General features: G+C 46.2%; 1 protein-coding gene across 6 annotated transcripts in view; it reads right to left on the bottom strand.

Moving 5' to 3' along the window:
• Positions 1-3,904: 3,904 nt before the first annotated feature.
• The window catches only part of SHLD1 (shieldin complex subunit 1), a 95,221-nt gene continuing 74,803 nt past the window's right edge, over positions 3,905-24,322 (bottom strand). For 5 of the 6 annotated variants that reach the window (XM_077313105.1, XM_077313114.1, XM_077313131.1 and 2 more), the window contains exon 3: positions 3,905-4,938. In XM_077313105.1, the coding sequence (XP_077169220.1) occupies positions 4,436-4,938 (503 nt within the window). In that variant the 3' untranslated portion in view covers positions 3,905-4,435. The remainder of the gene's footprint in view (positions 4,939-24,322) is intronic. The other variant, XM_077313147.1, reaches the window with a different exon arrangement.

Here is a 24,322-nt window from a genome sequence, read left to right as displayed (position 1 = left end):
GTTTTAAAGTGATTGCATTCCATAAGCCCATACTTCTCTTAGCAGAGATTTGCCTCATTCTCTAAGAGGCTGCTGCTGGCTCGGGAGTCAAAAGAGAACTATTAAAGCGCTAGTGTCAGCTGGAGTCACTTGACTCCCCTCCCCGTCAGTTCAGGAAAGGTAGTTCAGCTTCGTGACCACCGCTCCCCTCCCCTCCTCCCTCTGAGCTTCCCCAATCAAGTGCAAAAGGCTTTCGGTTTCAATTTTGGCGGGAGGAAGGAGAAAGACCCGGGTTCAAATCGATCTGAATTCTGCAGGATCGACAGCGGGGAGAAAAAGTGCAGTATCAGCCCTGGTGAAGAGACCTTTTGCCTTCTAATACAGAACTGGTAATTTAAAAGTAACACCAATTCAATGCTCACAAGTTCTATTAAAGCCAGGAATGTGACTGTAAACATTCCAGAGCCCAAACCAAAACTGGTGTGAAGTGTCGTTGAATTAGATGGGCTACAGATTTGGCAGTAGGGCTTCCTAAAGAAGGGGAGCTGTCTGGTTTGTTGTTGCTGCTTTTAAATAAAAAAGCTTGTGCCCAACATTTCTCATGGCTCTTTGAACTGCTAAGGGTGCACTGCAGATTCAACAAAGTCTATTAAAGCACACAAACACCTTTCACACATTTCCACATTCCACTACCCCCGCATCCTTCTACTTGAAGAGGCTAATCTTCCTCGCACTGTCTGACAGCAGCTAAATCACCTTCCTCATACGCTTTAAAATTCCTCCGAGGAGGTCAGGAGGGCATATATAGGGCACCCTCCCTTCTCTTCTCAGGGAATATGGAAAGTAGTGCCCATACCAGAACTGAACAGTGAGCTTAATGGCTAAGCAGGGATTTGAACTCAGATCTTCTTCTGCAGCTTCTCCCTCTCCTCTTCGAAGCCTTAGATGCCCACCCACTGCCAAACCTTCCATCTGCCCCCTGGCACACTGAGGCTGCTTTTCCTTTTCTGGGATAAAAGAGAGCCTTCAAAAGAAATGGAGGAATGTAAACCAAAGATAAGAAGAGTTTGTTTTCACACCTTGCTTTTCACTGTCCAAAGGCGTCTCAAAGCAGCTTATAATCACCTTCCCTTCCTTTCCCCTTTAACCGATACCCTGAGAAGTGAGGATGAGAGAGCTCTGAGAGGAACTGTGACTGACCCAAAGTCATTAAGCATGCCTCATGAGGATCAAAGTGGTTTACAATTGTCTTCCCTTCCTTTCCCTGCAAGAGGCACCTTGTGAGGTAGGTGGGGCTGAGAGAGCTCTGAGAGAACTGTGACTGGCCCAAGGTCACCCCGCTGGTTTCACATGGAGGAGTGGGGAGATTAGAGTCTGCCGCTCTTGACCACTACACCAAACTGGCACCTGACTCTGGCCTGCCTTCAAGAATGGAAGCTCGATGGACTCAGAAAGGTTAAGTCTGGATCCATCCTCAGACATTCCCATCTCCCCCAAGAGGAGCCTTTGAGCAGCTGTGCAAAAGACTTACAGGATTCAACTGGCCTTGGACATTTGCTTATTTATAGTCATATCTTCGGTTGGCATGCAAATAAAGCTGGTCAGGAAGAAATCCAACTGGTCACTATACTGATGATGTCATAAAGGACATGGCAATGAATGGCCTGAAAAGGCGGCCCATTCAATCTCCGTGGAAACTCAGAACTAGAGCCAGTGTGGTATAGTGACTGTTAGAGCAAGCTTTTCCCACCAGGGTTTCATGAAATCCTGGGGTTTCTTGACAGTCCTGGAAAGGTTTCCTGAATGGTTGGGAGTTAATTTTTTACATATTTTTAAAATTGGTCAAACCTTTATCAGGTGATATGACCATATATGGTCATGTCAACTTGCTCTCCCTTCCAAAAATGGCCAGTGATGGTCCTGGAGGGGGTGGGAAGGGGAGGGACCTCAGATGAGCATGTTCACAGCTCTACTTCCCAACCATATTCTGCACAGATCGCGCCACTTCTGAGGTTTCTCAATGCCTGAAGAATGTTTCAGGGGTTTCTCAATGGTAAGAAAAGTTGAAAAAGGGTAGGTTAGAGTGTTAGATTAGGATCTTGGAGACCCAGATTCAATTCCCCACTCTGCCATGGGACCTCACTGGGCAATCTTGGGACAGCGGCTGTTAGGATAAAATGGAGAAGAGAATGAAGTAAGCCACTTCCCTGCTGAGGAGAAAGACGGGATACAAATGATGTAAAAATAAATATTCAAAAGACATAGAATCATAGAGTTGGAAGGAGCCATACAGGCCATCTAGTCCAACCCCCTGCTCAACGCAGGATTAGCCCTAAGCATCCTAAAGCATCCAAGAAAAGTGTGTATCCAACTTTTGCTTGATGACTGCCTGTGAGGTTACACCTTTTCAGGTGGAGCAGTTCATAACGGTTTCTATGTACTACCTTCAACTGAGTCAGGGGAAAGTATCCCTCCCCCAAATACCTCAAGGCAACTGTTCGCTTCATTCACGAATCATATACCAGAAAGCAATAGCGTATTTAACCCCTTTTTGTGCTAAGAGTCAGCCCACCCCTTGCTTGGGATTCTTTTCACTTTGCCAAGCTCAGCTTCTCCAGATTCCTCCATGTCCCCTGTGATGGACAGCACCTGGAAAATGAGGTTCTTAATAGTGGTGTGCACTTTGGCCTAGGTGGCCAGTGCCACAGAGAGGAGGGGCGGTGGTGTGCCAGCCAGTGGCTGCCCCTCCTCTCCGTGCCACTAGCCTCTTATGAGCTGCTTCGGGCTTCGGTGGCCGAACCGTGCCGAAGTCTACAACCCAGTGCTGTAACAATGGTCATGGTTGCTGAGGGGTTAAAAATCCTCGCTACAGGCTGCTCCCAGCCCTATGATTGACCCGCATCAGCTGAATGGGAATGGAGATTCCTGGCTGTTTGCTGAGAGAGAAGAAGGACAGGTGAGCTGAGCCTATGACTGTGTCAGAAAGACCATTTACGCACTGGAGGTTTCATGCTGGGCTGCAGACTGGAGTTTTAGTTGTGGCAGGTTGCCCCACCTCTTCCTGCACTCACATTGGGGAGCATTTTGCCCCGTGTGCCTCATCTGCCCCCGATTTGTGCTCCTGCACGGGAGCTGAAGCAGTGAAATTCCCAGTGCGTAAACGGTCAAAGAGAAGCCTGAGAGTTCCATTGCTGATAAACTCCTTCAAGGAGAAACCCTAGTGAGAAAGTACAATTTTTGACTGAGAGCTAATCCACACAGTGTCTGGTCAACTAGGGCAGTGACTTGGCAGAGAGAATTTGCATAGTCAGGTGTTGATGAGGAAAGGCTGAGGGACTTGGGAATGTTCAGCTTGGAGAAGAGGAGGTCAAGAAGGGAAATGATGGCTCTCTTGAAGTATCTGAAAAGTTGTCACTTGGAGGAGGGCAGGGAGCAGTTCCTATTGGCAGCAGTAATGGCTTTAAACTAAGTGTACCAGCTAGATGCGGGGGGGGGGGGGGAATTCAGCTGCCTAAGAAGGTAGTGAGCATTCCCTCACTGGCTGTCTTCAATCAGTGGCTGGACAGATACTTAGCATGGAACCTTTAGGCTGATCTTGCACTGAGTAGGGAGTTGAACTAGATGGCCTATATGCCCCTTCCAACTCTATGAGTCTAAATTAAGTCAGATTGGTAGGGGAATCCATCTAAGGAAGAGAGGGTGGACCCTGTCTATTTTTAAGGGGAAATCAGGTGTATATTTCCTAAGATCTATGTATGTGAGATAGAACTCTAGTAACCTCAGAAAGTAGTGGACTGCTGGTTCATCCAAGAAGGTTGCAAGTTGTGGCCCAAGCTGAGAGTGTCCATTTTCTAAGAACCATGGGGGAAACTAATCTGTTTTTGGACAAACACAAAAAACAGTGTAGAAGATTTTTTTTTACCAAGTTTTATTTCTGCAGGAGATGGACACTTCAAAAGGTTTTTTTTTTTTTAATGCAACAAAATCTGCTTATAGAGCAAGACAAAGGGTCTCCTCACGCTGGCACAGGGCTCTCAGCTCTCAATCCCAAGGCACTGCTTTATGATACAATTAAATTGTTAAAGTAATATGGTACATATCCCTTTTGTAAAAGCCTACTTTGCACGCAGAAGACTCTTGGCTGAATCTCCAGCACCTCCAGTGAAAAGGATCTCCATAAGACAAGGAAAGAAGGGATCTCCGCTTGTGACCTTGGAGAGGTCAGTCAGCCTGAGGAGAACACCTGACTTACCAGAATCCAACTTTACAAGCCCGCAGGTTGCAAGATCTGGCAAACGTTCTCTTCAGGGATCATTTTGGTGAACTGATGATCTGGTGGAATCCTTGTCCTTGTGTACGATATAAAGCTTCCTTCCTTATTAGAAAACACTGTCAATAGATGTCATGAAAAACCGGGGAAACTATGCTCAGAAATGGACCAGTGTCAAAGCCACATTCATTTGGTTACATTCTGTTTTACGAGAAACTGAAGGATGTCTTCTGAAAGTCCAGGGATTTTTTCCCCTTCCGCCAAATAAGCATTACTTTCTTTAGCAGCTGAAAAGCAGGTATCCTTGGAGTGCTGAGGAAAGACCTTATTACCATCTCGGTTCAAAACCATCTGGGCTACTTTGAGGCTCTGCAGCGCGTATTGCGTTCCTTCTCTGTTGGCCAGATCTGTGATTTTGGCAGATATACGCTGCGAAGCGGACTCCACTTCTGGGTTGCCCCCAAATGGCTTCTTTGGACAGCAGGTACTATAAAAAGTATCCAACGATTTTTTAATGGTGGGTTCTTCTTCGTCCTTTTGCTTAGATGTCCAACATGATGGGTGCTCATGAACTTGGAAAGACTCTGAAATCATACAACCATTGAACTTTGTCTTTTTGCAGGATTTGATGAGTGACTTCCCATTAGCTCCAGTGGGGTGTTCTTCAAAAATTGCACTGTCAGGATCTGCTAGGAACACATAAATTGAAAACTGTGTTACTGATGCAGAAATCAATAAATTCAAATATAGTTGGAGCATTGACTTCTAGCATGGCATCCACTGATGAATTTCCTGGTACCCAACCGCTTTTTTCCTCAATGAAATAAGACATTCCCCTCCCAGGAGAAGACATTCCTTGAAATACCAAACATCACGAAGCATTGCCTTTGTGTCTGGGAACATCCTTTCAGAAACCGGGTGCTTGGCTTGAAACATCCCAACATTTTGGGATTGGTTCTTTTCCCTATGACAGTTGTTTTAAAGTCCTGCCCATTCCGCCCACCCTCAAAATTCCAAAAGTGCCCATAAGCTGAATAAGATTGGGGATTCCGGGTGTAGGACAACAGAGTGACCATGAGAATGTCATTGTTTTCAAGATCCACCTGAACAGCCTTTTTCAACCTTTTAAACATAGAGGAGCTCCTGAATTAATTTTTCAGATTTTGAGAAGCCCTGGAAGTGATGTCAGCTGGCCACATCCCTGGAAGTGACACCACTATATGCACCGTTAGTCCTCCTTTCGCTCCCTCCCGCCTTTATTACTACTATGGTGGCTCTGCCTTATGTAAGCCGAAAAGAATAAGAGCTGAGAAGACAGCTTGGATTCCCCATACACCCCCTTAGAGCTCCCATGGATACCCTTCAAAGTTTCCATGGACCCCTATCTGGGAATACCTGCACCAAAGTATAACTGCAAATTTAACTTGAAATGAATGTTTTTTATCCTACCTTTTTTACTCAAGGCTTGGCATGCACAACATCCCATGTTTGGTCCCTTTCATCTCCACTTCAAAAGGCCCAGGTAGCTGACGTGAAAGACCTCTACCTGAGACCAGGAAAGCCACTGCCAGTCTGAGTAGACAAGATTGACTTTGATAGACCCCCATGGCCTGATTCAGTATAAGGCAGCTTCTTGGACCAATAATCCATACAAGGTTCATCAGTAATTGAATAAGACTTGTGGCACCAATAACTGACCTGGATACTCTCTCTCCCCTTCTCATTACAGTTGCTTGTCAAAGACTTGAAATCCCACAGCGCTACCAACAAAGCAGCTTCAAAACAAGATGTTGACGTGAATCTCCTAGGAGTCTTTGTACGGCCTGAATACTCTTCTTCTGAAAAGATGCCTGCTTCATTGTACAGATGAGACATGAACTCTGCAGTCCTGAGTTGAGTTAACAGCCTTCTAAACCTACTTGCTACAACAGACTCAGAAGGGTTTAAATCTGTTCAGGACCACACCATCCAATGTGTTTCTCTGCCTGTTGTTGTTTGAAACCATCATACAGTCAGTTTGATAAAACTTGATTTGGAGCTTCCTATTTTCGGTACAAAAACCATGCACATGTTTGCACTGCCTGCTGACGTACATCATCACCAAGCTTGCTCAATGGCTCAGTTTGTTCAGTGTGTACATAAAAACAGACTGCGTAAACAGGTATGGTACGCAAGCTACCTGAACCCAAAATGGATTTTCTGCTCCACTGAAGCTTTAACTGTAGACTCAAGGGAAAGGAAGGGCAACTCTAGCCTCTAGCCGGAGGGTCAAGGGCCAGTGGGAGTTGTAACACCCTTCTCCCTGTAAGAAAAACACTACAGCAAAGACTAGAGCATTCTCAACCAGGGGTTTCTTGACAGCCCTAGAAGGGCACCTCCCCTTCCCACCCCCTACAGGCCCATCATTAGCTATTTTGTGCATCCGCATGTGTGCGTGGGTCAACGTGACTACCTAACTTACAGGGTGTCTGTTGTGGAGAGAGGAAAGGAAAGGCAAATGTAAGCCGCTTTGAGACTCCTCTGGGTAGAGAAAAGCAGCATATAAGAACCAACTCTTCTTCTTCTTTAGTAATATCAGGGCTCCCTCAGTCTCACCTCCCTCACAGGGTGTCTGTTGTGGGGAGAGGAAGGGAAGGCGAATGTAAGCCGCTTTGAGACTCCTTTGGGTAGAGAAAAGCAGCATATAAGAACCAACTCCTCTTCTTCTACTTTGGAAGAGAAAATATAATACAGGAATAAAGCTGCATGCATTGTATTTGCATATATTTATATCATGCTTCACCCTTCCTCCAATTTCTCAAAATCCCTCCCCCCCATGCGACATAGATCCGGCTGCCACCCCAAGGTCAACCAGTGAGCATCCATGGTAGGAGTTGAGGTTGAAGCCTGCCTCTCTGATGATCCTAGTCCAACAGTTTACCCACTATCCCATGCCTGTTCTCAGGGTTTAGTTGAGTGCAACTGTTTCCTAACTTATTTTTTAAACATGGAAAGCAATTATAGGAGCCTATAGTCTCAAGCAGTGACCCTGGATACTCTCTGGATGGGAGACCTCCAAGTGTTTGGGTGGTGGTTCCTCCAAGGAAAACTAAGAGTCATAAGATAGACCCAGGAAATGGCAAACCACATCTGAACGGCCCTTGCCTGGCTTCCAGACAACCCTTGGGTCCCCTGGCTAAACCACACATGCTGTATAATTAATAATAATAAGTGTAACAGCAGGATAGAACTCTTTCCAGCCGTGGCTTAAGGATCTGTGGGGCCGTAGCTCCAGAACCAGTTTCAGGTCGACGTCAACCAAATGCCTGGCGGAGGAGCTCCCTTTTGCAGGCCCTGCAGAATTGTTCAGGGCCCTGATCTCCTCTGGAAGCTCATTCCACCAGGTGGGGACCAGGATGGAGAAAGCTCTGGCCCTGGTTGAGGCCAAGCGAGCTTACCTAGGGCCAGGGATCACCAGGAAGTTGGAAGTGCTAGAGCGTAAGGCTCTTTGGGGAGTGTAAGCAGAGAGGCGATCCCTCAGGTACACTGGGCCCAAACCGCGTATGGCCTTGAAGGTGATAACCAAAACCTTAAGTCTGATCTGGGATTCAACCGGAAGCCAGCACAACTGCTGGAGGATGGGCTGAATGTGAGACCTCCGAGGTGTTGCTGTAAGGACCCTGGCGGCTGCGTTCTGGACTAGTTACAGTTTCCGGATCAAAGTCAAGGGCAGGCCTGCATAGAGCGATTTGCAGAAGTCCAGCCTAGAGGTGACCGTCACGTGGATCACTGTGGCTAGGTGTTCCGAAGCCAAGTAGGGCGCTAGTCGTTTGTCTTGGCGAAGGTAGTAGAATGCCAGCCGTGCTACCATCGCAACCTGAGCCTCCATTGCGAGGGAGGCATCAAGAATCACGCCCAGGTTCCTGGCGGAATGGGCCACTGATAGCTGCACTGCATTTTGGAAAGTGTCTTTATTCTCAAGCAAAAGCATCCAATATCGGAAATAGGCAGAACTGGGGTTAGACGCAGGGAATCACATATATAAAACATAAGAACATCCCCTCCCCTCCTTCCCATGGGAAGGTGATGACTCGGGTTTTAGGATGAGACAAAATATTCAGCTAATCAGAGTGCCAGGTACAGAACAAGCAAACTAAGGGACTAAGGCAAAGGGAGTTCAGCCTCCCCACTGCATGTTGAGGGAAGCAGAGGCAATAACGACGTACATGGCCTTGAGGAGAGAGAGGAGCCAGCATAGCATAGACCAGACAAAATGGACAGCTTCATACATCAATCACTGAAACCAATTAGAATCATAGAATAAAATCCTGGGTCATCTGTCCAACCCCCTGCACTATGCAGGACACTCACATCCCAATCGCTCATCCACTGTAACCTGCCACCCCCTTGAACCTTCACAGAATCAGCCTCTCTGTCAGATGGCTATCCAGCTTCTGTTTAAAAATTTCCAAAGATGGAGAACCCAGAATACCTAGCATTCTGACACTTTCCCCTGGGCTTTTCCCTAACAATGGTGCCCTCAGTTGCTTTGGTCCCTGCAGCAGAAAGAGTATCTCATATTCACCACCCTTCCCACAGATGGAATGGCAGCTTTGGGAAGGGAGGGGGGGACTGACTGGTGGGAAGGGTCAGTTCCCTTCCCAATTGCACCCTCCAAGGCTGCTCTTTTGCTGGACGACATGGGCCGTTGACCGAATGCCTAAACTACAGCATGATCCTGCTGCCCGCTCTTTCCTTAAGAGAAGCAGCACCAAGAGCAATCTGCAGTTCCCTGTTACTTAATATAGGCATTCTCAAACAGCAACACTGTCATGAGTTTCTATATGCGTTTGTTAGCAACAAAAGCACACGTAGCGAGTAAGCCGGGTTGCTGGGCTTAGGTGTGACAGCGCTGAATTTTATTTTAAGACCAAGAATAGCCTTGTGTCTGGGTATGGGGGGAGGACAGAATCACAGAGATGTATTCTGTCTGTATTATCACCACCGCTGTTCAAATAAAGGGATTGGCGCTAGCCAGTCTAATCTTTGTGCAAGCCCATGATGTTGAAAGTTAACAGAACCAGAAAAAAAATCTACTGCTATAAATCTGTGGAAGGATCCTCCCTTCAGACATGAAGAAAGTCCTGATTTGCTCAACAATCTCTGGTTAGTCCAGCACAGCAGGGGTAGTCAACCTGTGGTCCTCCAGATGTCCATGGACTACAATTTCCATGAGCCCCTACCAGCGTTTGCTCATGGGAATTGTAGTCCATGGACATCTGGAGGACCACAGGTTGACTACCCCTGCAGCACAGCCATTCTCAAATCTTTTTGGGGCCATTGCTCTTTTAGGAGCTCTTCACAGATTTCAGGGCCCCCTGCAGTAGGCTGGCTACCTGTACAATGACCTAGGCTAAAAAAAAATCTAAGTTAAGAGTGAACTAACTATGACTGACTTACCTTGTCATATATATATATACACAAGTCAGATGTCTAGAACTTTTGAGCAAGAGAAGCATGTGCATTCTTTTCTTGAATGTATTAGTTTCTTGAATGTATTAACACGAATGGATTACGAGATTTTTCTGCCCCTTGATGCAGGTCAAACACCCTAGCAATTAATGGCATCATACATGACAAAAATGGCCTCTTGTGGTGCAGAGTGGTAAGTGGCAGAAATGCAGTCTGAAGCTCTGCCCATGAGGCTGGGAGTTCAATCCCAGCAGCCGGCTCAAGGTTGACTCAGCCTTCCATCCTTCCGAGGTTGGTAAAATGAGTACCCAGCTTGCTGGGGGGTAAAACGGTAATGACTGGGGAAGGCACTGGCAAACCACCCTGTATTGAGTCTGCCATGAAAATGCTGGAGGGCGTCACCCCAAGGGTCAGACAGGACCCGGTGCTTGCATGCTTTATCTTTACATGACAAAAAAGGATATTTCATTGGTTCAGTTAATTGGTTCAGTTACCAGGGCTCACCCATAAACCCTCTGGGCTCCCCGTCTCACATTTTTCAGTCTGTAGCCCCCTTCAAGTGTGCCAGGGGCCCTAGGGCCAGTGAGAATGGCTGATCTATCAGATATACGATTGTCCATTTTAATAGGGGTTTAATGGACTTGTGTAAACCGCCACGAGCCTCTGGGAGTGGCAGCCAATAAATCAAATAAATAAATAAACAAAGTATAAAGGTAAAGGTAAAGGTATCCCCTGTGCAAGCACCGAGTCATGTCTGACCCTTGGGGTGACGCCCTCTAGCGTTTTCATGGCAGACTCAATACGGGGTGGTTTGCCAGTGCCTTCCCCAGTCATGACCGTTTACCCCCCAGCAGCAAGCTGGGTACTCATTTTACCGACCTCGGAAGGATGGAAGGCTGAGTCAACCTTGAGCCGGCTGCTGGGATCGAACTCCCAACCTCATGAGCAAAGCTTTCAGGCGGCTGCCTTACCACTCTGCGCCACAAGAGGCTCTAAACAAAGTATATATAAATAATAAAACTGAATTTGCAGATAAACGCTGGTTTGCCTGGTTCTGGCCCCAATCCCCCCTCCCCAGAAGGGAGGACTGCTCATCGTAGCTAGGCAGCAGTCATGAGGGGAGGTACTACTCAACAGACTGTGACCTGTAAATTCAGACATCACAACAAACCATGATTAGTACAACTCATGGCCAATAAATCCTAATCTGAAACCCCACTGTGCTGTAAACCATTAGCTCTTCCTATGTGTTGGACCAGTTGCACTCAGATGTCACAATTTAGTTGAGCTTCAGCAGGTTTGAGTTTATCAAGATGTCAGAATGAGAACATTAATGAATTAAAATAAACAATTTTAAGCTTGAGCAAAAGCTGTCATGAAGATATGATTCTGACACCCAGCACACATATTTCCTAAGTAAAATGGGAGGTACTTTTCATGCTAGCAGCTGTACGTTTTCATTTTTAAAGAGCAGCAATGACTCCTCCATTGTGTCCCTGTGCGAGACACTATTCTGTGTGCCTTTAACTCTCAAGCAGAGATGCAACAGGAACCGTCCTCTGCATGAAGTACTTCTGTATCAGGAGTGACAGAATGCTCCAAATGCTTCCAATGAGGATAACCAGGTAGAATCATCTACCACCACCCCAGGGCAGTTGATGTGAAGATGACCAGCCCAAAAGGAAGGAATACATATATGCCAAATTTACCCTTATCCTTCTCCCCCCTCCCTCCCCAGTCCATCCCACTCAGTCTTCCAATTAATGCTTCACACACCTTCTCCCAGAGAAAGCCCATTCTTCACAGATAAGGGAGAACGCTGGACCAGAAAAAGAAGTGAAAAGCATTGGATGGATGGTAGAGATGACTGGCTGAGCTGCGACTGACAGACCATGAAAAAGGGAAGGAAAAGGAAAGCTTTGGTTTGTAGGTCCTGTTGCCAGGTGCTCTTGGCCTGCTGTCTATGCTCCTGGCCTTGGCACCAACGAGGTAATAACTGTGATTCATCCAATGGCACATGACTGTGACATCACAGGACTTCCTGACATAAGCTTTGCCATGGTGAGTAAAGTCAACCTGCATACTCTGAGGCAGTGAACCTCTGAATCCCAGGACTATGAGGAAATATCAGGGGAAGACCTGGGCTTTGGTCCTCCAGGTCAACTGGCTTGCCACAGTGTGACAAAGGTTTCTGGACTAGATGGAACACTGCTCTGTTCCAGCAAGGAAGCCTTTATGTTTCTGAATCTTTCTAGGTCCTAAGATGCCATTCGGGGTTTTCAAAGAAGATATGAGTCTAGACAGATTGAAGATCACTCAATTAAACTGCAAGAAGGGACATTTCCCCTTTCCTTCATAAAGGATTCTATAACTAGGGGGTTACAAGGTACTGCAGGTCAGCCATCAGAGGAACCAAAGCTCGGAGTGAACTGCGACTGGCCAGGAAGGTCCACTATAACAAGAAAAGCTTCTTCAGATATGTGAGGAGAAAGTGCAAGGTAAATGAGGCAACAGGCCTGCTGTTTGATGAAGATGGACTCTGACAGATAACAGAGAGAAAGCAGGAAGGCTCAGTACCTATTTTGCCTGTTTTTCCCCAGAAGAATATGGACTCATCTAGAGGTGGCAGTAGGCAAGATATAGCATTTGAGTGGTGGGTTGACATGGACAGAGATTGTCGAGAGGCACCTGGCTGCAATGGATGAGTTTGAACTCCCTGGGCTGGATGGCATGGCGTGTATCCAAGAGTGCTCCAAGAACATTCTGGAGAGCTTGCATAACCTTTGTTCATCATCTTTAGGACCTCTTGGAGTACTGGAGGGGTGCCAGGAGAGCGAATATTATCCCATTCTCCAAGAAAGGGAAGAGAGAAGACCCAGGAAATTACATGCCAGTGAGTTTCACCTCAGTTGCTGGGAAGATAATAGAGAAGATTTTAAAGGGGGCAATCTGTAAGCATCTAAAAGACTTGTTGATCTGAGGAAGTCAGTATGGATTTGTCTCCAACATGTCCTGCCAGACCAACCTGGTTTCCATCTCTGACCATCTGGCAGGCTTACTAGATCATGGAAACTCAGTTGATGATGTTTACCTGGATTTCAGGAAGGCTTTTCACAAGGTTCCCCATGATGTTCTGATGGGTAAACTGGAGGACTGCCGACTGAATTTTCAGATGGTTAGGTTGATAGGGAACTGGTTGGAAAATTGCACCCAAAGACTAGCTTGTCAATGGTATCTCATCACATTGGAGGAAGGTGAGCACTGGGGTGCCATAAGGCTCGATACTTGGTTCAGTAGTTTTCAACATTTTTATCAGTGATCTGGAGGGTGGAGGGACTACGCATTAGATTTGCAGATGATATCAAATTGGGAGAGTTAGCAAACACCTTAGCGAGTTAAATGAAATCTGAACATCTGGGTCACAAAAATGAGAAGCATGAATACTGGATGGGAGATACACTTCTGGGTAGCAGCGTGTATGAACAAAATCTTGGGGTACTTGTGGGCTAAAGATGAATGGGCTAAAGCTAAAGATGAATGGATAGCGTGATGCGGTGGTAAAGAAGGCAAATGCAGTTTTGGGCTGTATCAACAGAGGCATCACATCAAAATTGCAAATTGTCATAGTCCTGTTGCATACTGCATTGGTCAAATTGCACCTGGAATACTGCTTGCAGTTCTGAAGGCCACACTTCAAGGAGGACGTGGACAAAACTGAAAGGGTGCAGAGGAGAGAGGGAAGGATGATTTGAGGCCTGAGGACCAAGCCCTGTGAGGAAAGGCTGAGGGCCTTGGGAATGTTCAGTCTGGAGATGAGGTTGAGAGGGGACATGATAGCTCTCTTTAAGTATCTGAAAGGCTGTCATTTAGTGGAGGGCAGGAAGCAGTTCCTGTTAGCAGCAGAGGATTGGACCCACAGTAATGGCTTTAAACTACGCGTAGAATGGTATCGGCTAGATATCAGAAAGTTTTTCCACATAGTAGCTCAGCAGTGGACGATGCCTAAGGAGATAGTGAGTTCCGCCTCATTGATAGTCTTTAAGCGGTCCAGTCACTGCTTAAAGACTACCAGTGAGGGGGAGCTCACCATCTCCTTAGGCATTGTCCACTGCTGATAATCCTGGATGCTTAGGGCTGATCCTGCATTGAGCAAGGGGTCTGATTAAATGGCCTATTTGGCCCCTTCCAATTCTATGATTCTATGAATGGTCTAGGAGGATGCATGGCCTCAGGTTCACATTCTCAGAACCCAGCTGCATATCCATTAATACCTGGGGCTGAAGAGAAATAAATAGAACAGGCATTTGCTTCCCTTCAACCTACCAGCCATTCTCGGCTGGTTGAGCCCACCGACATACTGCATTTCAATAATTATTTGAGGGCTGCATGAAGTCAGCTTACACACAGCACACACTGTGGCCTGCGGTGATCTGAGAGATTTAAGGAAAGGTCAGGTGAAGAAGGACCTTTCAGAAAGACAATATTTTCCCACATAAGGGAGGCTCTCTGATTTTATGGACCTTCATTTTCCTCCAGCTTTTCTTTGTGCCAACTGTGTCCCAAAGTGAGTGACCCGCAGTATGGTTTTGTGGTTTTCACAAGGGATGCATGTGTGTGTGTGGAGCTGCTTATGACTTCTTTTCTTCAGAAAGTTCTGAGATTCTATGTTTTCCTTTAAGAAAAAAAAGAGAGCCGGGTCTTTTACAATTCACAGGATCATAAAGGCTGGAACAGCAAGCTGCATAAATTTGAAATCCTGTTAAAAGAGAACCACACGAGCCACAAAATGCAAACAAACTAAAGGCTCATCCGGCCTATAATGCGGCTTATTAAAGGGAATTCACAGCGTGAGTAGAGCGACACCATCACCCCCTCGCACACTGTGTTTGTTCTGAGGGGGAGTTTTCGTCTTTTATTTGTCCGCTTTCATCTTCCTTTACTAGGTCTTTTCAGCAGCAACAGTGAGCTTAAATAAATAAATAAAATCCTTTTTCCTGACCTACAAAATGGCATTTATACTGAAGGCATAAAAGAGCCGCCCTCTTAACAGTAAGGAACCAAAGCAAGCGAGGTTTTGTGTTGGAAAAAAAATTCTCTGTCAGGAAGCATTGTATAGAATGCTATTTTTTTATGTTTGTTTTATTATATTTCTATACTGCCCTCCCGTGAGGCTCAGGGCGGTTTACACAAAATGTGGAGGGTACACATTGAATCATGGTTCAGTAATAATAATCATAACAGTGGGTTCCAAGTTAACAGCAGGTTTACACCAGTTTATAACAGTGAAAACTTTCATAACCTCTAACCCAGGGGTAGTCAAACTGCGGCCCTCCAGATATCCATGGACTACAATTCCCAGGAGCCCCTGCCAGCGAACGCTGGCAGGGGATCCTGGGAATTGTAGTCCATGGACATCTGGAGGGCCGCAGTTTGACTACCCCTGCTCTAACCTAAACCCATAGGGTTTGGATTCGTTCTGGGGGTGTCTGGGGGGCTGGCGGGTATTGTTTGGTCAGTCTGCCTCAACCAAATGCCTGGTGGAGGAGCTCCCTTTTACAGGCCCTATGGAATTATGGAAGGGCCCTGATTTCTTCAGAGAGCTCGTTCCACCAGCTGGAAAGCTCTGGCCCTGGCTGAGGTCCAGCATGCTTCTTTGGGGCCAGGGATCCTCACCCAGTTGGTGGTGGCAGAGAGTAGGGCTCCTTTGGGGGTATAGGCAGGGAGAGGATCTCTCAGGTACACTGGGCCCAGACCGCATATGGTCTTGAAGGTGATTACCAAAACCTTAAGCCTGATCTGGAATTCAACTGGGAGCCAGCGGAGTTGTTGGTGTGCTGGCTGGATGTGTGCCCTCCATGATGTATTTGTGAAGATCCTGGCCGCAGCATTCTGGACCAGTTGCAGTTTCCAGATCAAGGTTAAAGGAAGGCCTGCGTAGAGTGGGTTGCAGAAGTCTAGTCCAGTGGTCCCCAACCCCCGGTCCGGGGACCGGTACCGGTCCGTAGATCAGTCAGTACCGGGCCGCGGCTCCTCCTCGTCCTCTTCCCTGGCTGCTGCCTCAGGGGCTGCCCTGCCACTCTGCACTTTGGTGCTCTCGTGCAGCCGCCATGGCTGGTGCTCCCCCTCGACGTGGCAATGTGCAGCAGCTGCTGGCAGTACTCCCTAGTGGGCGGCAGGAAGTCAGGGGCACCCGTGGGAAAGCAAGTGGAGCAGGGGCTCAGGCGGTGATGACATTCCTTGGCAAAAGACTACCCCCCCCCCGGGCCTCAGTAAAATTGTCAAGTGTTGACCGGTCCCTGGTGATAAAAAGGTTGGGGACCACTGGTCTAGTCTACAGGTGACCTTTGCATGGATCAGTGTGGCCAAGTAGGGTGTTAGTAGCTTGGCTTGGCGTAGATGGTAGGAAGTCTGCTGCACTACTCTCATGACCTGTGCCTCCATGGAAAGAAAAGCATCAAGGATCACACCCAGGTTTCTCGTGGAGTGAGCCACTGTTAGCTGCACCCCATCCAGTTGTGTAGGTGCGCTTCCTCATTCGGACCTTTCCTGCCCAGCCACAGGACCTCTGTCTTTGAAGGGTTGAGCTTCAGATGACTCTGCTTGAGCCACCTCATCAAGACTTCCAGGCACTTGGCCAAAGATTCAGGTGATGAATCAGGGCGGCCACCCATCAGGAGGAAGAGCTAGGACCCATCTGCGTATTGATGGCATCCCAGCTCAAACTTCCACATCAGCTGTGCAAGAGTGTGCATGAAGATGTTAAATAGGATAGGAGAGAGGACTGCTCCCTGTGGGTCTCCACATGTGAGCTAGTGGTGGTTACATATTCTCTCTCCTATAGCTACCCTATGTCTGTAATCCTGGAGAAAGAAGATCAGCCATTTGAGGGTTATCCCCTGCATCCTGGCGTTGGTGAGGTGGTGAGCTAAGAGCAATGATAATTGTAACTACATAGGTTAGTCAAGTCAGGATTGCCCTGATGGGCTTAATGGTCATGTCTCTACTGGAGGAGGGCTTCAGGGGGCCCAGTAGATGATATTAATTAAATTGACAAATGCTTGGCTGAAGAGCTCCATTTTGCAGGCCCTGCGGAACGGTGTAAGTTTGGTCACCCCAGGAACCCCCTGTACAACGCAGGCAATTCACAATTACTCACCGCCCACCCCCCAGTGATCCCTGCTTAGAGAAAGGCAAACAAGCAAAAAAAAAACTTTTCCAGGATCTAGCAAATCTGGCCCTGAAGAAAAAATTTCCCTGACCCCTAAGATGCAACTGACATGTCCTTGAAATGAAAACAGCTTGCCTATATTTGGTATTGCTGAGTAAGTAACCTTACAAATGAGTTAAACTGGTGCCATGAAGGCTAAAGAACAGCCTTGTGGGATAAGAACCAACGCCCATCTAGACCAGCTTCCCGCTTCCAGCAGGGACCTGCTAGATGCTTCTTGGAGACCCAACATGCAAACTGTGAAGGGACCAGCTCCCCCTCTCCCCCCAGCAACTTGGAACCAGAGGTTCACTACCTTTCTGAGCTACTCTGTGAAAAGTCTGGATTTTTGGTTTTCTCTCATAGATTTTTGAGCAAGGAATCTATTTGTGCCCCTGGGTACTTTCTGAACTCATACACTGAGGCGCCTGCAGTAGCATAAGGCAAACGCAAGCATTTTGAACACATGAAGCTAATTTCTGCTGCCGGCACCTACTCTGTTCTTTTTTAGGCACTGGCTAAAACATATATTTTTACCCAGACTTTCAATTAAGGTGTCTAATGTGGTTTTGAATGTGATGTTGCTAGCCAAAGAACTATTTTATGAGGCTCATTTTAATACTTCATTGTATTTATTTAATTCATTTACACCCTACCCTTCCCCACCCTCAAAACCGCTTGCATTATTTTCCACCCCTCCATTTTGTTAGGATACGTGACGGGCCCAAACTTCCATGACAGAGTGGAAATTGAAACCTGGCTCTCCCAAATCCTAATCGGACACCCCAACCCTTATATTTGGGTGCCCGAAGTGACACCACGGTGCCCATGAACCTTCCTGGTAGTCAACAAATAGTCTAGAAAGGGGACAAGATTTTTGCCCTGCAAGGCTTTTGATTGGCTGTGCAGATTTTTTAAAATATTCTTTGGGAAGGAACTGCCACCACAATACAAGGTTCTTTACTGCAGGGGTAGTCAACCTGTGGTCCTCTAGATGTTCATCAACTACAATTCCCATGAGCCCCTTCCAGCAAATGCTGGCAGGGGCTCATGGGAATTGTAGTCCATGGCCATCTGGAGGACCACCTGCTTTACTGTACCCCCTGCTTTACTGTATGACTAAAAGTAAGCTGTGGCAGCTCATTTACAGATGAGTCTGCCTCCAGCAGCAGCTATTGTGTGGCAGCCATTTTGTGTCAATTCCAAAGGTGCCTGCAGGCTCAGAAAGGTTAGAGTCCCCGGCACTAATCCATACTTTTATACTCTGACTGATTTTTACAGACTGGCGACTTTACTCATCCGCAGCCAGGCTGTGGTTACCTAGGAAATAGACTTCTGTCTTGCTTCTGAAGGCCCCCAGTGCTGTTATGGCTCATTATACATATATCTTTTACTCAGGTCTGTGAAAGAGAGAAAACCGATTTCGGGGAGCAACTGTGCACAAAATGTGCTTTAATGCGACATCTCAAGCATCAGCCCATAACAATGGAATTTTATGTGCACGACAGCTGCACATACACAAAGAGGGAGTTCCCTCCACTAGCACAGAAAAGTACAAAAAAAGGAGGGAGGGACAGATGGTTCTGTTTAGCATAATCGAAGAGCCTTAGATTTTTTTAAATTGACACACGCTAGAAAATAATTCCAGGGATAGAATCAAATATAATGTATCAAGCCACACAGAATGATTTCATCCTAAACAGAATTATACCCTTCTAAATTCACTTAAATTAATGGGCTTAGAGGGGTACTATTGTGATGGCATAATTAGTCAAGTCTGTTTCTTCAGGGAAGCCAATTGTTTAATATTTTAACATATGGGCATAAGTCTCCAAGGAATTGTTTTTTCCTGCACAAAACTTATTATCGGTTTTGGGAATTCTCCTTTCTTGTTGAAAGATACATGAAGTGGAACTTGAATCATAATGAAACTGCGAAACGGCAACATAGCGTTTTGTGTATTTGAATATTTCAATCACCTGCTCATGCACATGCTCTAGATAAGAAACAAAACGCTAATGTTTTCCTGCTGTATGATGAAAGGCAGTCCATACAAAGGAGATTCAGACTGGCATTCTCGGTGCTGAAAACACAAGGCATTTCTTATGGGTTTTTTTTTTATTTTTATGTCCTCTATTTATTGTTTTAATGGAGTTTTAGTATTGATGGACTACCATTGTAGCTCGCCACGAGCCTCTTCCCGGGAGGGGCAGGAAATAAATATCCAAATAATAATAATAATTTTAAAAAATTCAAGGATCAGTTACCGTATTGGCCGGCTTATAAGACGACTGGGCGTATAAGACGACCCCCCAACATTTCCACTCAAAATATAGAGTTTGTTACATTACATTACAGTACTATGGGCCACTATGGGCAGCTATGTCTATCCCAACTGAAGTGCACCCGGCGTATAGGACGACCCCCCCACTTGGAGGCATGTTTTTCAGGGGGGGAAAGTAGTCTTATACGCCAGCAAATACTGTAATTCCTGGAACAAAACAAAAGACTGATTTTCTGTATCTACACATAATTGTTGTACTGCATAAATATGAGGGTCAGTTTTATAATCTTCACATTAACTGTGCATTTTTCAGAGCTTTCCTGCAGTTGGTGCACTTATGGGTACAACCTGAAAAATCACGAGCACTGTTTTTCTACAGATTACGGGAGTCTGCTGGAGGAACGCAGGGAAGGAGCTGCTTCCACCAAAGGAACGTACACAGCCTCCATCCCAAGCCTACAAAGAAAGTGCAACAGTGATAGAACAGGACAAGGGACCCTTTTATGGTGTAATAACCGTCTACAAAACGGAAAGCAAAAGGTAAGAATACATGGATATCCTTTGCACATTTGAGCCATGTGAGGTAGTGTTTCGAGTATTGGACTAGAACCTGGGAGGCTACGGTTCAAATCCCCACTCATAAATAAAACTCACTGGATGATCCTGAGTTTGTCATTCTCAACCTAAACTACCACACAGAAACTGGAATGGAGGCCAAACGGAGGAAGGGGGAAGCCACATACACCACTCTAGTAGGTTCCTCAGAGGAAGAGTGGGATAAAAATGCGATGGATGAATAAACAAGTAAGCGCCGAGTTCTCCTCTCAGCGTGCATCGGAATTAGGACTACCTGATTTCAGCAAATCATTCCAAGTCAAGGGTATTGCTGATGGCTCTGTCTCATTCAGGACAATAAATGTCAAATGAAGTCTGAAGAGCACCAAAAGGAATGTTCCAAACCAGGTCAATGGGTAAGTGGAACAACAAACCCAATTCAGGGTCAGTAAGTGCACAGCAGTGCAAGCTGGGACAAAGAAAAATGCCAACCATATATCTACTGATGGAGCATATCTTGACTGTAACCAACTAGCTCTTGGGTTCATAAGAAAAAAGCACACTGAAAATGTCAGCACAGTAAGTGAGGGTGAAAAAAGGTAGTCAAATGCTAAGCATCATCAGGAAAGGGAGTGAAAATTTAACAATTAAGTTGACCTTCCACTATGTAAAGGCAATGGAATGTATTTAGGATGTACTTTGAGTTGTTGTTGACCCCTATCATAATCATAAACACAAGAAAGACACTTACTACCAACTCTGACATCTTTGGTGGTGACCAGTTATTACATCACCATCGCCTTTTAGGTGGGCGTACTACCATAGGACAGGGTTATTTTTACCGCCATGTTGCCATTATATTATTGTGCTTTTTAAATTGGGTTTTAATGGGGCTTTTATTGGGGGGCTTTGTATTGGAACCTGTTTTGGTAACCTGCCACGAGCTGGTTCACTGGGAGTGGCAGGCAATTCATTAATTAAACACAGATGAAGTATGTATTGAAAAGGACAGCTAAAACTGTCAGGAGTGAGGTTCTCCCCTTACAAAAGAAAAGCTGAGCAAGTTAGGATGATTAGCTTTGCAAATATGGTGACCTCAGTTTGGTTAAGCCTCTTCCCATCGAAAAGTTCTCAAGGCTGTGTACAAAATTACAATCAGTAACCGTGTACAAATGTGAACAAAACCCCCCAGAGTAACTTAAAGCTCTACACAATACATTTATTTATCATATTTTTATACTGCCCTCCCTTGCGGCTCAGGGTGGTTCATGAAATTCAATATGACAGGTGTACATGAACTCAGCAACTGCATCAATAACAACCACCACAACAGTATCAACAGCACTGAAACATTTAATTATTTACTATTTAACCACTAACTTTCTGACCACAACCCAGTAGAATGGTTCGATTGTAATTGTGACCCATGGACATATCTGAGTAAGAGGGGGTTCTGGAGGTCTCAATAGATGTTTTCAGTTGACTGACCTCAACCAAGTGCTTGGCGGAAGAGCTCCATTTTGCAGGTCCTGCAGAACTGTGCTAGCTCGGGTAAGGCTCCAATTTCCTCTGGGAGCTTATTACACCAGGTGGGGGCTAGGACAGAGAATGAACTGGCCCTGGTTGAGGCCAGTTGTGCGTCCTTGGGGCCAGGGATCACGGTTGGAATTGGCTGAGTGAAGAGCTCTTTGAGGGGCATAGGGAAAGAGGCGGTCCCTCAGTTATGCAGGTACAATACAACATAGGGTAAAAGCATGAAGTAGCAGTCCCTGATCATTTTGAGACCACAAGTCCCTTTGGAATTACTTTCTCTGTTGTAATGTGTCTGCTTGGATGTTGTATGGTGCGAGTAGATGTATGGAGTTTTGTTTTTTATAGATTACACAACTGCACAAGATTCTAACAGGAGTGCAACAGAACACAAAAAAGGCAGTATCATTTGTTCCTACATGAATGAGCAGGAAGGGATGTGTCCTTGGGTTTAACAAGTCTTTCCACCCTTTCTGTGACATCCTTGATTCTCGCACCACGTAGACAGCATACATCTCAAAACAACAAGCCCAGCTAACACACTTTGGCTTCTACTCCTCTCAATAGGAAATCCCCAATTACCAGCATGCTTCTCCAAGTCCTAATACCTTGAGGAGCAAAAGAGCTAGTCCTCTCATCTGTAAACCGATTGGGGAGCGGTATAAATATCGGTAAACCGCTCGGGGAGTGGTATAAATAATTGGCTAAGCCTAAGGGCCGAGTCCAGGATAGCGGAAGGCGCTGATTGGCCCCTTGCCCGGACTGACAAGAATTCCAGCCAGTCGGATGAGGGGCCAATTGGAAGGCACAAAGCGCCTTCCGGTTGGGCCCTTACCCGCCCACCCAGCCCAGCCAGGGGCAATCTGGAGACATCGCTGCCAGGCTGCTCCTGACCACCGCAGGGAGAGGAGGTCAGTACGGCTGCCGAGGGGGATGAGAACAGAGGCTGCGCCAGCCCTTTTCACCCCAAGGCTGACCTAACTGTCATGTCCAACTGCAAATTGCCTCAGAACCCTGACAGAGCTGGCAGAGGCTGGAGAGTGCTCCCCCTCCCCCTCCCTCCCTTCAGGCCTGCTGCGAAGGAGCCTCCGACAGGCCCTGACTGAAGGGAGGGAGGCATTTCCGAGAGTAACGCAGGGGAGCCTCAGGTCATGGGGGTGGGCCTTCCTTTTGAGGGGGGGGATTTCTCCTTCTGCCAAACGGCTGACAGGGAGGCCACAGAAAAGCCCCTTCTCACTTAAAATACTGCTCTGGCCAGGGGTTAGACACAGCCAAGCCATGTGTCTTTCTTCTTTGCAACTCTCTGCAGATTTGAGGCCACTGCACAGCGTTATTCTGCAGATGAAACTGGATGCTGTTGCAGAGGTTATTTTGTCTCCTGTTTCATCTTCACAACAACCCTGTGCAGTAGGCTTCAAGTCTTTCAATTCAGCAACAACCTGTATGGGAGGCCTTAAATTTTTCTTTTCTACCACAACCCTGTCCAAAGTAGCCCTTTCTGCCTGGGAGGCTGATCTTTATACTATGAAAATGAGCTGTAATTCCAGGAGCTCTCCAAGCCCCACCTGGACGTTGGCTACCCCTGGGTTGGAAATATTCCTGGAGCTTTGGAGGTGGGACTTCAAAATCAGAGTCCAGCCTTCGAGGAGGCCGTGGGTGTGCTTCTGGGCCCGGGGGGGGGGGAGCCTTCCTCCCAGCCCCCAAAACACACCTAGCGTCCATTGTATTAAAAGTACAACAGGCTTGGTCCCTAGTAGATATATAAACAGTGACTTAACAAGCCAGTAAACTGTCATGACGATGCGTTTGTTATTAGGTCATTTAGTCTTGTACAATTTGCACTTCCTTGTTCAGAAGATGTTTATGTTTACTGTTGTTTGTTATCCAGACATTAAATCTTGTGCAATCTATATATTCTTGCCTAGAAATTAGTTTACAGGGATTGTCTGCACAGTGTAAAAGATTTTTTTTGTAATCATGGTGATTTAATTTGTGGTTATGATACTGAGCCTTTTGTAAACAACTATGGTTACATTTATTGAGATAAAAATGTGTTTTTATACAATTGTTCTCTTTGGCAATTGTTCTTTTTTGTGTGTCATCTGGTGATTAGTGCCCTTTGTGTACTTAGTGCCCTTTGTGTTTTCTTACAATGGCATCTCTTTTCACTCTTTTGCCACAAAATGGCTGCCATGAGAGGCAAAGCCAGGCACAAAATGGCTGCCCCAGTTTATCTTCAGTCACAGAGTGAATACCCTAGTGGCAGTTGTGGCCAAAGTAACATTTTTAAAGATCTGCACTGCCAATTAAATTTCCTATGGCCAATAAGAAGCCTTCTTGGGTAAAAGCTCCACATGGCCCTGCCCACATTCTAGAAACATTTGATGGACAACAGAAAAAGTGTTGATGAGTGCCATAGCGCCCACTAACATCATATTGGGGACAATTGCCATAAAGCGACTAAGAAGCGACAGGTGCCATATTTATAAATCCATCTTGAAAATGTTGTTAATTCAGAAGGCCTGAAGAGGAGGCACCACTGTAAGAGTTCCCACCATCTGTGAGTGGCAGCCCAATAACCCTTCCCATGACTCCCAGCCAATGGGACCTCAGCCAATATCAGTTCCCACAGAAGAAAACCATGCACGTTGCTATGGATGGAGGTAGTCTTTCATATATTAACTTAAACATTTATTCTCCATATTATACCACATCTCAAAACTCAAAGCAGGTTCCAAAACAAATTCAAAAAATAAGAATTTAAACAATGTGACAAGCAGATTAGCAGAAGCATGTATAGTACGATGCTTCAACATTCCTGGGCTGGACCTGGCTTCATTAGCTTGGCTCACTGAGGGCCACAGTCTGAGACTTATGGGCTAATAGCTAAAAGCTCATTGGCTCTTGCCCTTTAGCTTGCTCCTCTGGCCCTGCTGAGACTGCAACAGATGCACCAGCAAAGCTCAGCTCAGATTGCATTTACCTGGCAAAGAGAAACAGCCAATCCTTTAAGGACGGCCTCAGCTCAGAAAGATAACGTGGAAAC

This window comes from Paroedura picta, chromosome 1, assembly GCF_049243985.1.
Source record: "Paroedura picta isolate Pp20150507F chromosome 1, Ppicta_v3.0, whole genome shotgun sequence".
NCBI classification, from domain to species: domain Eukaryota; kingdom Metazoa; phylum Chordata; class Lepidosauria; order Squamata; family Gekkonidae; genus Paroedura; species Paroedura picta.
This window is presented reverse-complemented; position numbering and strand designations above follow the sequence as displayed.